The sequence below is a fragment of the Crocuta crocuta genome, unplaced genomic scaffold, assembly GCF_008692635.1.
Source record: "Crocuta crocuta isolate KB4526 unplaced genomic scaffold, BGI_CrCroc_1.0 scaffold219, whole genome shotgun sequence".
In the NCBI taxonomy this organism is placed as follows: domain Eukaryota; kingdom Metazoa; phylum Chordata; class Mammalia; order Carnivora; family Hyaenidae; genus Crocuta; species Crocuta crocuta.
The window spans coordinates 5825773-5841854 of record NW_027551572.1 but is presented as its reverse complement, the minus strand read 5'-3'; the positions used below and the strand labels follow the sequence as shown (position 1 = coordinate 5841854).

At 40.0% G+C, this 16082-nt stretch overlaps 1 protein-coding gene across 1 annotated transcript in view; it reads left to right on the top strand.

The window, feature by feature from the left end:
- SLC25A12 (solute carrier family 25 member 12) overlaps nt 1–14164 on the top strand; it is a 108063-nt gene extending 93899 nt beyond the window's left edge. Inside the window, exons 14-18 of the mRNA XM_077751181.1 lie at nt 6643–6783; nt 8602–8740; nt 11458–11616; nt 11730–11820; nt 13525–14164. Coding sequence (XP_077607307.1) covers nt 6643–6783; nt 8602–8740; nt 11458–11616; nt 11730–11820; nt 13525–13726 — 732 coding nt within the window. The 3' untranslated portion in view covers nt 13727–14164. The remainder of the gene's footprint in view (nt 1–6642; nt 6784–8601; nt 8741–11457; nt 11617–11729; nt 11821–13524) is intronic.
- Nucleotides 14165–16082: the final 1918 nt, after the last annotated feature.

The following is a 16082-nucleotide window of genomic DNA, read 5'->3' as shown; positions in this document are numbered from 1 at the left end:
CTTAGACATATCTATAAACTTAAATGGTAAAAGAATTAATGTCTTTCCAAGTAAAAAAATGCAGAAAGTTTAACAATCTAAATAGACTGACCTATATGTAGTTTTTAAATATCTCTCCAGTAAGTACCTGTTTTTCTGTTTAAACTCTAACCAGAGCACTTACCTGCCTTATTATATTAACTCTTTCAGGGAGTGTAGACCACTGAGTAGGTAAGTCATACAATTCAGGGTTGTTCAGCAGAAGGCTAGTGTAATCTTACTGTGTTGCAGATGTTGTTAGCCCTGTGTGAATATACCTCCTAAGAACATGTCCCTTTCTTTGATATCCTCCTTTCAGTCTGCATGGTGCTCTCACATTAGTGTACAAGAGCTCTGTGAGGTATATTGGGCAGTTGTCGGGATCCCTTTTGTCATATTAGGAAACCAAGGAATGGGACGGTTATGACCTATCCAAGATTACAAAGTCAGTAACAGTATAGGGCAACAAACCTAGAATCTTTCCACTCTTCCATGCTTCCTCTTTCAGCCTATGTGTGTACACAACAGTAGGTGCAGCAAGTGGCTCATTTGTTAGTTGGAGCATTTACTGACCCTAGAACCAAGATTTGTAGCTAGCCAGCTCCTTATACTGTGTCTTCCTCAGCAAGCTGAGTTTGCACATCTCTGAAGAGTTGTTTGGAAACAGCCTCTCCATCTCCCATCCCACGACTCATTGTGCTCCCAACTTGATGCTTGCATATGTATGTGAACACACATACATAGGCATACAAGTTCAAAGTCCATGTATTTTACGTCAGAGGGGCTCATGATAGGTACACAGAGATTTTGACTCTTCCTTTACCTTTGTTAGAAGTATATGTAGTTTTATCTATTCATATCCTAACATCCTGGCATATATTAATGACTCAGCAATGAGCAAATTGTAGTTTAGTCTTAAGTTATCATGGTCGTAGGCTATTTTAGAAAGAACCATTAACATTTCCCATTGCTTTATAAAATATCTAAGAATGATTGATGGTGTATGAGACAGAGTCACTGTCTGTAACTGTTCTTCTGGAGTCAGTCCTGGTGACACCTAATTCTGTGATTTTTATTTGGCTATTTTTTTTAATGATTTGTGTTCTTTTATTTATTATTATTATTATTATTATTTTTTACAAATAGTTTATTGTCAAGTTGGTTTCCATATAACACCCAGTGCTCATCCCCACAAGTGCCCTCCTCCATGCCCATCTCCCCCTTCCCCCCCCCAACACCCATCAGTCCTCAGTTCGAGGCATTGATGGAGGAACAAGGGGGAGAAGAAGGGCAGAAATGGTGGGGGAAAGGGAGAGAGGCAAACCATGAGAGACTCTTGAATGCTGACAAAAACTGAGGACTGATGGATGTGGGGGGGAGGGGGGATGGGCATGGAGGAGGACACTTGTGGGGATGAGCACTGAGTGTTATGTGGAAACTAATTTGACAATAAACTATTAAAAAAAAATAAAAAAAAAAATAAAAAAAAGAGTCTCATAGTTTGCCTCTCTCCCTCTCCCCCACTGTTTGTTTGGCTGTTTTAAATGCACATAGTTTGTACATCTGCTCAAGTTCCTGGTGTGGCCTTAAATTGAAATTAGAGTTTCATCAATCTCTGTAAGGAAAGACTTTATAATGAATGTTCAGATTGTGGTTGGAGGGAAATAATTCCAAACTACAGGAGAAAACAGATCAAAGAAGAAAATAAACAGGAGACTTGGCAGGAGCAGGGCCAGGTCCCCCACCTCTTTGTGGATTCTGCCCTTGGGGCAGGATTGTGAGGGCAGGAGGTTGAGCAGGCCTGGCCCTGTGTGCAGCTCCTTGGCCTCAGGCACATCAGAGGCTTGGTGACATCTCAGTATTCCATCTTTTTTCTCCTGACTTTTGCTGTCCACTTTGGTTGGTTTATTTTCTCATTAAGAAAAAATTTATGTGACACAAGATTGAATGGAAGTGTTTACATTCTTTCTATTTCTCTTATATATAGATAACCTTCATTCAAAATGAGAATTGTTCTTTTATTGTGTCGCTTGTAATTCAATTCTAGAACAAAGAAATGACAAGTTAGTACTGAAAAATCGTAGCTTCCAAAACAGTTTTAATATCAGTGCTGCTTGCCTCTCTATAAAAATAAGCAAATTTGAAGAGAGAAATTTAGCAATTAGGAGTTTAGAAGTTAATTTTGGTGATTTGGTGAGTGAAACAAATTCCTCAAAGGTGTTGTATAGAATAGTGTTATCTAACATAAGCATCAGTACAAGGAGCAGCAGGATGTCAGATGAGACCGTGTCCGTTTAAGACCATATAGCTGTGTATCATCATAATTTAATTTGAAATATTATATGTATCTTGGTGTCTATTATTTCAGATTACCAACTATATTTGGTTAGAATGTTTGATGTTCATATCTACATAGATAGGTAAACCTCTTTAAAGTTTTGGATCCACAGATAACTAGTGCTAACTAGTTTTTAAAATGGCATTTAACATATATAATTTACCAAATTTATCATGGGGAAGAATGTGTGAGAGAAGACCTAGTCTATAAAAGAAGTCATTGTTTCTCAGACCAGTTCTGTTTCTCATTATTTTTTTCTATTTTTTGTTTTTCAGTAGTTAATTCACTTCATGATTCAGAATTTAATAGGTGCAATAGGATATGCTTTCAGGTACACATTTCTCTTTCAGGAGGCAAGCAATATTTTCATCTCTAAGCCATTTTAATTTTGATGAACTTAGGTTAATTTTGACATATTGATGATAGTGGATACCTATATTTTATGTTTTATTTATGTTACTTGGCATAATTTTATTACCTGATCTTATTACCTGATCAAGAGCATATGATTGGTTCTATTTAACTCTTTCCTTATTGGGCATTTACATTTTTTGGTTTAATTTTGTTCTTCTTTTTTTTAATTTAATTTTTTAAATGTTTATTCATTTTTGAGAGACAGAGTGTGAGTGGCGGAGGGACAGAGAGAGAGGGAGACACAAAATCTGAAGCAGGCTCCAGGCTTTGGGCTGTTGGCACAGAGCCTGACATGGGGCTCAAACCAATGGACGGCAAGATCATGACCTGAGCTGAAGTCTGATGCTTAACTGACTGAGTCACCAAGGCGCCCCTAATTTTGTTGCTCTTTAAAGTAGCAAACATATTTGCATATTTGGTAAAACAGCAAAATATATTGGCATATTTGTAAAAATATACTTCTTTTCCATTGAAAAGTTACCATATTTTTATTTCACAATGTAAAACTTCTGCAATTCAGCATATTCAATGATTTTATTTGCTGTAAGCAGTTTTTTCCCTGTAAAAAGCTATTTTTAATGTAATAATATTACTTATAATCAGTAGAGCCTTAAAATAGAGGAGAAATGATATTTCTTATATTTGCGTTTCACAGTGGAAACAATTAAGAATGTGATAAAACCTGGGGCACCTGAGTGCCTCAGTTGGTTGAGTGTCTGGCTCTTGGTTTCAGCTCAGGTCATGATTTTGCAGTTTTGTAGGTTCGAGCCCCACACTGGGCTGTGCTTTGGTAGTGTGGAGCCTGCTTGGGATTCTCTCTCCCTCTCTCTCTTCCACTTCCCAACTCGCACTGTCTTTGTTTCTCTCAAAATAAATAAATAAACTTAAAAATTAAAAAAAAAAAAGAATGTACTAAAACATAATCTTTATTCTAGGTCACTAGATTTCTTACTAGAGCAATTGAAGTAACTGCAGATTTATTCTCCCATCTCACTGTCCCCAGTTTAGGTCGGTCTCAGAGTTTGGAAGAAAACAGCACATATTTGCCATGTATGTTTCCCTTTAAGTGTAATGAAATTTCCACAGTTTTAGACAATTTTTTTAAAAAATATTTTTATTTATTTCTAGGAGAGTGAGAGAGACAGCGTGAGCAGGGGAGGGTCAGAGAGAGAGGGAGATACAGATTCTGAAATAGGCTCCAGACTCTGAGCTGGCAGTCAGCACAGAGCCCGACGCGGGGCTCGAACCCACGAACCGCGAGATCATGACCTAAGCGAAAGTTGGACGCCTAACCGACTAAGCCACCCAGGCGCCCCCACAGTTTTAGACAATTTAAATAGTAATTTTTATTTTAAAAAAAGTATTCAATATTTATGGATAGTATTTGCCTACATATTCCTAGGCCTATCATAAAATGTAAGTAAATTTTAATAAAATGTCAAAATATGAATATCATAAAATATAAAGTATGACATTTTATGGCATATACAGGCTATGCAATTGCTAGACGTTTTCCTTCTTCGAATACAGTAGAGTATGTAGGTGTGAGTCAAACCCACAGATACGTGCCTTGCTGCAGTGTCATTGCTTTGTTGTTTACAGGTTCACTTGTCAGATGTATATATAAATCCAAATCAGTTTAGGTTTGCATTCTGGGTAATAGATCTTCAAAGCACACAACAGCTAATGTGTTACACATTATATGTACACTCAGAAAGAAATGTGAAGAGTTGTTAAAGGAGTACAAACCTCAGTAAACTGACAATTATTTCCAGAAGGGTGTGGCAAGCAGGGGAGGAGGAAGTGTGGGCTGGGGGGGACTGCTGGCTGGAATACTCTTGCTCTGTCTGATGTTAGACTTTACTAATGATTAAAAACATGGAAGAACTTTGTATTTACTTAAACACGATGTCCATATTTAATGTGAGGATCACCCAAAGTTTGACATCATCTGGTGGTGACAGGGTTTGGGGATTATAATCAAAATTTATGTTTCTGTTATTATTTTCCTTAATCTGCTTTAGTTTAGAATATAAGGTACATTTTCTCAAAGATGGTCTTGGCAACCATTATTTAAACAAGAGATTTCAGGAGAGTAGTAAACTTTTTCAATTGGTTTGGTCTTTAACACTAGCTATGGGAGCAATTACTTGGATTATCATTTTAACATAATTTTTCACCCAGCAATCCTTTTGAAAGTATTGTTTGCTTAGATTGAAACACTGAAATGCTTCCTTCTGCCTGCAGTGCAGCAGATTAAAAGAGGGGAACACAGGCAAATCAACATATAAAATTGGGTCACTTATCATTTGGGGACTTGTGTGCCAGTGGTCTGGATTGTCAACTTGGGAGCTCCAGGAGACCCCGAGAGAGACAGCAAATTGCTCGACCAGCATGCTTGGTGGACAAAAAGGGGATTAGGGCCCTGGGGGGTCCAAGGACAGTAAGCTGCCCACTAAGTAGAAAGGAGTCTCACGTCAGTGTTGGCAGTTGTGAATCGTGGACGGGAGTGAGGAGTCAGGATTGGAGCAGGCAGAGTTAAGGGGTTTCTGGCTCCGGCCAATTAGCAGAATGGCTGAGACCCGCTGCCCCGTGGAGGCACGACTGGAAGGACTGTGGGTTTTAGATAAATGAACAGGGATGTGGGTGAAGCCAGAGTGTTGAAGTGTCATTGAATGCTGTGCATGGGTTTTATGGGTATTGTTTGCAATATTCCTATACCTGTGGAACTGTAGTGCCCCAGTGAGGCCTTTCCTGTTTCCTCATTCACATGTGACTTGCTGTTGCATGAAGTTATAATTATAGAATCCAGTTATGACTATATGAATATGGTTATGATTGTGTAATAAAAACAGCTACAGTTCAGATGAAGATGTGCAAATGAGATTTTTTTCACTTCATGGAGATATTATATATATTTATTTATATTTTAACAGCTGTATTTTTATGTATCCATAGACACACACACACACCCCCTTACACATTTTTTTTCTTTCTTATAAAAAAAATTGGTATCCGTTTTGTTAAACATTCCTTTCCCCCCCTCTACTAGTTAACAGATTTGAGATGCAAATACACCCTCATTATCCAAATTCAAATCCCTGTCAGTCACCACCATTGTGGAGTGTGGCTTTGATTTGCCAGTTTTGTACTCATGGTAACTAGATGTTCCATTTCCCAGCAGAGTTTTTCTGGTTTTGCCTTAATACTGAAAGTGTCTTTCTACATTCTCTCCTTTTAGCTGTGTATCTGTCTCAAGAGTTTTGCTCAGGATAATACATTTTAGAATTGGAACCATGGAAGACTTTTCCCCTCTGACTTAAGGCACTTCTGTGGGGGCAAAGTTGTGTTAATTGCTTTACAATCCAAGGAAATGGAAACCGGTGGCTGAGCTAAAGAAAATGATTGCTAAGAAAAGAAAAAAGAAGAAAAAAAAAACAACCCCAAACACCCCGAGAATTATAGATCCAAATTTTACCTCCAACTTACATAATATACCAACCACTCTTCTACCATCTCTTTTCCTTTCATTGGGGAGCTCCCCACTGCCTCATCTGACTTCACTTTTGTTTTCCAAATGAGTTTATTAGTTTTGCCATTTTGGGTGCTGAGTTGACTCTGGAAAAACTGGTCTGAGAAATAATACTCTTGACATTTCAAATCGAAACAAACCCACACATAGATTGACTTGAATTTGGGACCATCCTGGTGGGCCCCTCCATTATTGGCCAAAGTGTGGGACTCTCATTCTTCTGTGAAGAGGGTAGTGTAAAGTGGTACCATGTAGAGGCTTTTCTGGATTTTTCTTGGTGACACTGTCAGTCGGTCTCTGATTTGGAAATCTGCTTCTATCTCTCCTCCCTTGCCTACAGGCTGGCGGCTCTCAAGTCATCTTTACTAATCCACTGGAGATAGTAAAGATTCGCCTGCAGGTAGCTGGAGAAATCACCACAGGACCCAGGGTCAGTGCCCTGAATGTACTCCGGGACCTGGGACTTTTTGGTCTGTATAAGGTGGGTAGATTCCCTTGGGTTATCTCAGTAGAGAGCTTATAATGTACTCAATAGAACCATGAAAGAATGTGGAAACCAGGCTTCTCCTCCCCAAACTGGAAAAGCAATTTTGTCCAGCAGGGTAGTCCCTTGAGTACAAACTCAGACAAAAAGAAAAAATCAGGACACTTCTATTAGAGGCACTGGGATATACAAACACACTCTCCTGTTGTCATCTTGAGGCTTTTATGACGCTGCCAGCAGGGAGGCCAGCACTGCGGACCTGCTGGCTTTAGGCTCACAGCCTTTTATTTGACCGCAGGTTTGGGAAAAGTTTCTTTGGTGTTCTCTTTGGGCTGTTTTAGGACTTCAAAATAGTCTTATGTTTATTTTGAGTCTGAGCTATCTCTATTGTTATCTTCCCAGTAGGAGCTTCTGTTTGTCTTAATAATTTGACCACAGTGAAACAGTAGTAGAGTTTGGTAGAATTCAGGTCTTTAAGAAGTTAAGTGGTAGGATTTGTCAATAATGAATTCCATTAAAAAAGGAAAAAAAACCCAGAGTGTACTATACTTTCGCAGAATGCCAGTCAACAGATTCCTTCCCTGCAGGTATACTTACTCCCATCATTACAGATCAGATGTAATGGAGCAGAAGCTATTATTTTTCTTAAACAAGGAAGAGTATTTCTTTCCATTCTTTTGGCTGGTATAAGAGGGGAATACGTAAATTTAGCTGCTATTAGACAACCGTGTTTCCACAGCATCTGATTTATTTATAGATCTATCACTGTAGAAATGTGTAAATTGGCTTCTGGAGCTGCAAATTAGAAATGAGAATTTCTCTAGATTAGATTCACACAGGTACAGGGCTCTTAGGAGACCAGTAAACCAATGATGCTTGAATCTTGGGAGAGTTCTGTATGCATTCCCTCCCTTCCACCCCCAATTTCCATCCTGTTTTGGAATTCCTTTTGAGAGCTAAATTTATTGATACTGTTTCTGTCTGTATCATCCTTCAGAGAGTCCTTGCAATTATTTTTTGTTTAATGTTTGAGTTTGTCTTTTGAAAACAGAACCATTAGGGAAACAAGTGCCGAAGATGGCATATTTGGCTGGCTAGAGAAAGCCCTGGGCAGTAGAATAGCATGGGCTACTGACCAAGCTGAGGAAGGCATTTATTGTGAGCTTTCTACTCCTGGGGAAACTTCTGCTATAATAATTTGCCCTAGTTTCCCCCACTCCTCTGCTGTTCAGGACATGGGGACTGAGGAGGGAATATTGGTGGTTTCTTTTTTCCCCTTCCGTAGAATAGTCACCTTTCTTTTCCTCTGCCATTGTCTGTAGCTTCTTACCTGGTACTTCATGGGTTGTAAGCTGTGTAGATTGAATTGGTGAATTGTTAGGCTTGTGGGCTGCCTTTGCTGATTACTTTGGAATCAAGCTATTAACCTTGGGTTTCTAAGTCTGTTGCCACTCATGCCCCTCCCCATCACATCCACCAAAGCCACATGGAACAAGCAGACTGGAAATTTGAGAATTAAAATTTTTTAACCTTGAAATCTGAATCTGTATTGGAAATGCCAGAAAATTCTTAGTTGTCAGGATAACATCATTACCCAGTTAACAAACCCTAGGACTCCAGGGTCCACATGCCTTTCTCAAACTTTGAGCCATGTATATTTGCCTATGCCCCTTTCACCTGCCCCCCACTCCCATTTCCATTCCATATCAGTCCCCATGCTGAGGGAATACCTACTGCTTGTCACCCTGGATTCCTTACGGGCATTCATGGCCCTGTTTACATACCTGTTTTGCACTATTTCCTCACTTGTGACAGGGTGCCAAAGCATGTTTCCTCCGAGACATTCCCTTCTCTGCAATTTATTTTCCTGTTTATGCTCATTGTAAACTACTTCTGGCTGATGAAAATGGACACGTGGGAGGTGTAAATCTCCTTGCAGCTGGAGCCATGGCAGGTAACTACAATTTTCTTTTTTAAACCAAAGAACCCTTCCCCCACTCTCTTTAAGAAGTACGGAATCTCTCTGTACTGTCCGCCTTTATTTCTGGAAGGGTTATTGTTTGTATCTGACTGTTTAAATATGATCGCTTTTTTTCCTTTGTGGGATGTGCTGTAATTCTGATGAGAGTTAATTACATTTGCATAATGTGGATAAACAGCATAATGCAGCTTAGCAACTTGGAGCCAAATTAAATCTGCCCATCTAAATTGGGCTTTCATCATTAATGTGCGCCTCCTATACCCCTGAAACCTTGGGTGTAGCCAAGCTAAGCATTAAGGTGGAAAAGTTCGTCATCAAATTGGTTGCTTCATTGTACCTCATGATGCCCAGGTCTAACCTGCCTCACTTGCTATTTCTGCATGTTGGAGTCCCCCATGAATTGGCTCAAAAATTGAGCTTTCCTCATGATACTGTCAGGTTCCTTCTACCATCATTCTATTTAGATCAAAGTAAGCAATAGTTCCCCAGCAAACTACCCCATACTCAAATTGGCATCTCTTCTCTGTCCTTTAACAATACTTTAATAATACTTGTTTGCATAAGTTTTATCTTCTGTACTAGGCTGGGAGCTTTTTGCGGGGAGGAGTTTTATGCTTTTCATCCTTACCATCCCTTCATGGCCAGCATAATAATAATAGGAGCCCAATAAATGTCAGTGGAACAAATGAAAATCTTCATCTGATCTAAGATCCCAAATTAGACACAAAAGAAATTCCGTTTGAAAGAGGAGCCTAACACATGCAGGAAGGTACTAAGATGTTTCCTTCTGATTGCACAGGCCTAGCCTTCCTCCTGAAGGAGCTGACTGGGGATAGAAGGGGAGGCCTAGGTGTCCTTGGCTGCACCAGCACTCAGACATGACAGAGGAAGGAAACATGTGTTTGCTCTCCATTCCTGCTGGTCAGGGATAGAAAGGTGAAGGTGAACACAAACCCAAACGGAGTCCCCACATGCTGGTGTAGGTCTGGCTCCTGGACTCATGGTGCTATATAGCTCTCACTGGATTCGTTCTCCGCTGGTATCCTGGCCATACAGCAGAACAGCTTGAGAACTTCCTGAAGTGTGGGGTGTGTACAGTGGGGTTCTGAGGGCGTTGAGATGGACCATGTTCTTGTTCTTGCCCTTGGTTATAGGGAATGACTTGTGATGGTTAAAAAAAACTCCCAGGGAGCTCTGAGTCCTTATTTGGGGTCCATCAAATCCCATGTCCTCTGGCAATTACTATTTCAGTCAGTTGCACATTTGAAAGCCAGAAAAGCTACCTGCTCGGTCTTGGCACTAAGTGCTTATCCAGCCTCTTTTGGGGGTACTCACCAAAGGCTCCCAGTTTTAAATGGGGCCGGCAAATATTCCCTCCAAACTTCTGCCTGTGCTTTCCAGTCAGCAGCAAAAAACAGCCAAAGAACAGTCTATTCGTGGACAGGCATTTTGCCAACAATTGATGGAACCAAGGAAACATTTCCATGGAACTGTCAGCACCAACGTCTTGCCCACAGATACTCGATGTCAAGTTTTCATAATGGGAGATGATTTTTTCATTTTTTCCAGTAAAGCCTTGCTGGCATACCCTGAGAACATTTAGAATTCAGAACATTCCAAAGACAGACAGTTTTCCTTGTTTCATCTGAATACAGTGCAGGGCCACGTGGAGGGAGAGGTATTTGCATCCTCCTATAACACAGGCTCCCGCAAAATCTGCTAGTGATGATTCAGTGATATTCAGGCCAGATTGACTATCTTCCCCCTGAGGAAGGTTATCTTGCTCCTTTTTTCCTGCTTTGTTTTATAAGTGAAAGACATGGTTGTGAAATCCATTTTGGGTGTCCCACTGCTGATCAATCTCAGCGTGACCTCTGGGAGCTCACACACAGGGGATAGATAATAAGGCCTTTTGATGATCAGTTCCCATATTGTTCCTTAACTGGTTGCCGGGCCGCCTCTACTCCACTTGTAATGACTTCTGTCATGTAAGCATGTCTGAAAGGAGTCCCAGTCAAATCTTAAGTCAGCCCCTCAAACAGGTGAGTGGATAGGAATACTGACAGTCACCTTGCTGTGCAAGGTGATTTGCAAGAATCAGCAAAACCCACTGATGTTGTCAGGTACATTTAGCATCTCATTAGATGGACAGTGTGCTCATTTCTTTTATATACATAAATACTTGTGTCATTTACCAAAAGAAGGAGGTAAAATAATCGAAACCTAAAGAATAATATTGCTGCATTTTTTTCTCTCACAGTTCTTTTTTTTTTAAATTTTAATGTTTATTTGAGAGAGAGAGAGATTGAGAGACAGAGTGTGTGTGAGCAGGGGAGGGGCAGAGAGAGAGAGGGAGACACAGAATGTAAAGCAGGCTCCAGGCTCTGAGCTGTCAGCACAGAGCCCGACGCGGGGCTCGAACCCACAGACCATGCATTGTTTTCCTCTCACAGTTCTTTGGGATCATACAGTGTAGAGTGATTTTCCTAATTCATAAGGAAAAAGATTTTGTTCTGTACTGAAGCAGTTAATAGGCTTTTGTGTCCTTTTTTCTCTGAGTGCCCAAGCATCTATTTTAGAAACTTTCAGTTAGAGCGGTAAAAGTTGCCAATTCTATTATTAAATGTTAGCAGTATTTCTGTTCTTTATAAGGTAGTTTGGGTGACTTACATATGCCTTTCTCCTGAAAGGTGTGCCTGCTGCTTCTCTGGTGACCCCTGCTGATGTCATCAAGACAAGATTGCAAGTGGCCGCCCGTGCTGGCCAGACGACATACAGTGGTGTCATTGACTGTTTCAGGAAGATACTCCGGGAAGAGGGGCCCTCAGCATTTTGGAAGGGGACTGCAGGTAGGGGCTAGGGCCACACACAGTGGCTGTCTGGTGTTGGGGACCTGCTCCCGTTACTCACCGGTCGGCTTTGCCACAGTCATGTTAAGTATCCCCACTCCTGTCTTTTTCAGCCCGAGTGTTTCGATCTTCTCCCCAGTTTGGTGTTACCTTGGTCACCTATGAACTTCTCCAGCGGTGGTTTTACATTGATTTTGGAGGCCTGTAAGTGCAACTGTTCAACTCCTTATGAAAGAAAGCACCAGAATCAAAATAGGTGTTTGGCCTACAAAGGCACTTTTGGAACTATTAGAAACTAGTACGACAGAATTCTACAGGACCAATGCATTCATTCATTCATTCATTCATTCATTCATTCATTCATTCATTAATGTTTTATTTATTTCTGAGAGAGAGATAGCATGAGCAGGGGAGGGTCAGAGAGAGAGGGTGACACAGAGTCTGAAACAGGCTCCAGGCTCTGAGCTGGCTGTCAGCACAGAGCCAAACTGCGGGGCTCGAACCCACGAACCGTGAGATCAAGACCTGAGCTGAAGTCAGACACTTAACTGACTGAGCCACCCAGGCGCCCCAGGACCAATGCATTAAAACAAACAGTGGGCTTGGGGTACCAGGGCGTCCCAGTTGGCTAAACATCTAACTCTTGATCTCACTCTGGTCTTGGTCTCAGGGTTGTGAGTTCAAGCTCTGTGTGGGGCTCCATGCTGGGCATGAAGCCCACTTAAAAACAAAAAACAAAAAAACAGTGGGCTTGAGAAGCTCCAGTATTAGGGGAGTAAGACCTTGGTAGGGGGACATCATACACAGTATTAAGCAGTTACTTGGGGAAAGTGAAGGCAAGCAGCAAATTAAAATGTTATGTGAATAAATTATCTTTTTTTAGTGTAAGCAAATACAGAGCTTCATGGATTTAGGTCCTTATTATTTGAATTTTATTATATGGCCTTTCCACCAGAAGTGATGTAAATTTCTATTAGTAACACTTTAACGAACTTTGTTTTAAAGACTCCATCAAGCCCTTTCATACCTCCAAGACTTCATTACTCATCATAATTTATTATTAGATAGGTATAGGTGTTCTTGGAGCTAACAAACAGGAAAAAGGGTTCAAAGAGAGGTTATGCCTATGGACGTAATCACCGGTGAGATCTAGGTCAGAAATTGGGCCACTTGAAGCCTGTGCTGGGAAGAAAAGGAATTACTTGTTGAATCTGCTGGGGGCTGGGGGGCAAGGTTGTACCCAAAGCAAGCAATTATCAACTTTTCAGCAGATAACCAAATCCCATATCTGGGTCTTCACCTCATAAACCTTTGACCCCCTTTCTTGCTCAAAGGCCAAATAGGAAATTAGCTGTTGAACCAAGAAGTACAGGGACTTGCACAAAGGAAGTAAGAATAGCAGTCTCACAACTCCAGGCTTTTCTATGCTTTCAGATTGTGTAAAAGTAAGAATTCTATCTATTTCTCTTAAAATTTAGTAATACTTCATGAGTCTACTATTTAAAAAGTTAGCTTTTTAAACTATGTCAGAATAAAAGAAAACGTAAACTTTTTATGACTAATTTATGCTTAGTGCAGAAAATTTGGAAAATAGAAAAGTATAAAAGAAAGAGTCACTCATGGTCCTACACCCAGAGAGTGTTAATATTTAAGTGTATTTTCTTCCGATCTTTTTTCTGTGCATCTATTTATAAACTGAGACCACCAAAAAAAAAAAAAAAAAAAAAGATTGTGCTGCTTTCAAAGCAGCTATAAATCATAACAAAAGTCGCATAGAAGAACCAGGAAATATTCAGACAAACACTTCTCTTTGTGGCACATGGGTGAGGCTGCAGGTGTTCTCCATTCCTTATGTGCCGTCCTCATCAGTCTTGAGTGCACTAACCATTAGCTTTTTTCGCTCAACAGCAAACCCTCTGGCTCAGAACCAACACCTAAGTCACGCATCGCAGACCTTCCCCCTGCCAATCCTGATCACATCGGTGGATACAGACTTGCCACAGCCACTTTTGCTGGCATTGAAAACAAGTTTGGCCTTTATCTCCCCAAATTTAAAGCTCCTAGTGTTGCTGTGGTTCAGTCAAAGGCAGTGGCAGCGGCAGCTCAGTGATGAGACAACCACTGAGTGTGGCAAATGGTTGCCCCGGAGAGAGGGGCCTGGAAGAGCAGCCCTGTAATGTATCCAGTCAGCTGCATGGTGCTGACTGAGCTGAGGAGTCCAACTATTCTTTCTATATGACATATACATATATTTGTTTATAAAGTAATCATTTGCCAGGAAAAGCAACAATGCAGTTTCAAGCTTTAGTCTTAAGTGTTGAAATGTTTTCTAAGCCTTGGCATGAATTAGTGTTCTAGACTGCTTTGCACAGCTTGCACTTATAGTGACTGTACATATTGTACATCTTTGTACAGAGACATCTTGGCACCTCATCCCAACAAATCACGTTTATAGAATGTAATGCAGTTCCAAGTGGCTTGAAATGTACAGAATGTTTTGAAAGTGTTTTATTAAGAGTCACACAACAATAAATGTATTAAAATTAAATTCATTCTCTTATTGGTGACTTATGGAAATAAAGCATCAATATTGGATGTATTTAATTCCCAGCTCGTTTTCCATTCTGGAATAAAAAGGTATTTGCTGATAGGAGGCATAATGAGGCCAAGTGCTTACACCATTGAATAAGAGAACGTTTGGAAAAGATGCATGCTAGTGGATGCCAGAGGACCAGGCTAATGACTTGTGTGTGCTGATGTGTTTCCATTTGTATTTAATATGTGTGTAGATTCTCCTCTGTTCATCATTCAGAAGGCATTTCCTAGACAGCTCCTCTCCTGTCAGTGTGCATACGGAAACAGGGACGTCTCCAGCATTACTGGCTTAGTTTTGCTTTCCTCTGACACAGCAAGGCAAGGGCCTAGCTTTCAAGACTAAAGGATACTTTGGCAATTTTCCTTCATATGGACATGTTTCCAATCAAAAATAAAATGCACACCAAAATGTATGCATGTAGTTGGATTTTCCTTCATAAATACTCTGATAGTGCTTTTTATTTTGATTCACTACTAGTTCCAAAGAACTCATGATCAGGTTTCCCTCTCTCCCTCTTCTATAGGAAAGTATTTGATTTGGAAAGGGCTATGGGAGTGAGGGGAGGGAAGAAGAAAAAGAGAAGCTGTATCTTCGGATTTTTAGTGGGGTCTAGGTTCTTCCTTATGAATCCAAATCCAAACTACTTATTCCAAAAGTCACTCACCCAGGATGTGATTACTAATTTAGATCGAAACATGCATCTTGACAGCCACATCTACACTTTGTGATGGTTGTGATTTGATGTGTACATCAGAATTTACTTTAGCAAAGTGCTTTGGGAAAACATTATTGCTGTTGCCAAAGAGCCGGGATAGGAGAATGTATGCAAATATTTTCAAGGGACAAACTTGGAGATAGACCAAGCCACTTAGTATCCTACACAGCACTCATTACTTGATGGCTGACAGGCCTGTAACACAACTATAGGCACTCTCAGGCCCTCCAGCAACAAAAGACTTAGCTTTGAAAGCAAGTTATTTCCAAATGTATTCAGTTCTCATTGGAATGGAATAAATACCAATACAGTTGTTTCTCTGTTGCCACCTGTTAAAAATATGCAAGTAGTCCATGGATATGTTCTTACAAAAGATTCATAGAATATCTGTGCATATAATTGACCTTTGAACAACTCGGGGGCCAGTGGTACCAACCCCCTGCGCAGTGGGAAATTGGCGTGTAACTTTTGACTCCTGAAAACTTAACTACTAATAGCTTATTATTGACCAGAAAGAAGCCTTACTGGTAACATGACCAGTCAACTAGCACATATTTTATATATGTATTAAATACTGTATTCTTGTAATAAAATAAGCTAGAGCAAAGAAAATGTTAAGAAAACCATAAGACAATACTGCATTGACAAAATACAAGTGGACCACACAGTTCAAACCCAAGTTGTTTGTAGGTCAACTGTATAGAGTAAGCCTCTCCCTTGATCACTCCTTGCCTGAGAGGTAATCACTGCTAATAGGTTAGAGTCTAAATTTGTAGTCTGTTTTTCATATATCGATATAAAGATATATGTATATATTTATATTTTAAAAACAGAATTATGCTATGTATGTATTGTTCTGTGACTTTTGTTCACTTAATATCTTTGAGATTTTTCCATGCCAATTCAGAGATTTATCTTAATTTTTAATAGCTGTGTAGTATTCCATAATATGGCTTATAGACACTTAGTAAATACTCTCTTGACATTCATTTTTTTCATTATTGCAAGAACTGTTGCAGTGAATGGTATACACTTTTGTACGTATATTTTGAGTACATGTGCTAATATTTCATTAGCATATTCAAAATTCAAACAGATAATTCACAAGATATATGGGTTTTACATTTTTGTATATATTGCTACATTGTTCTCCAG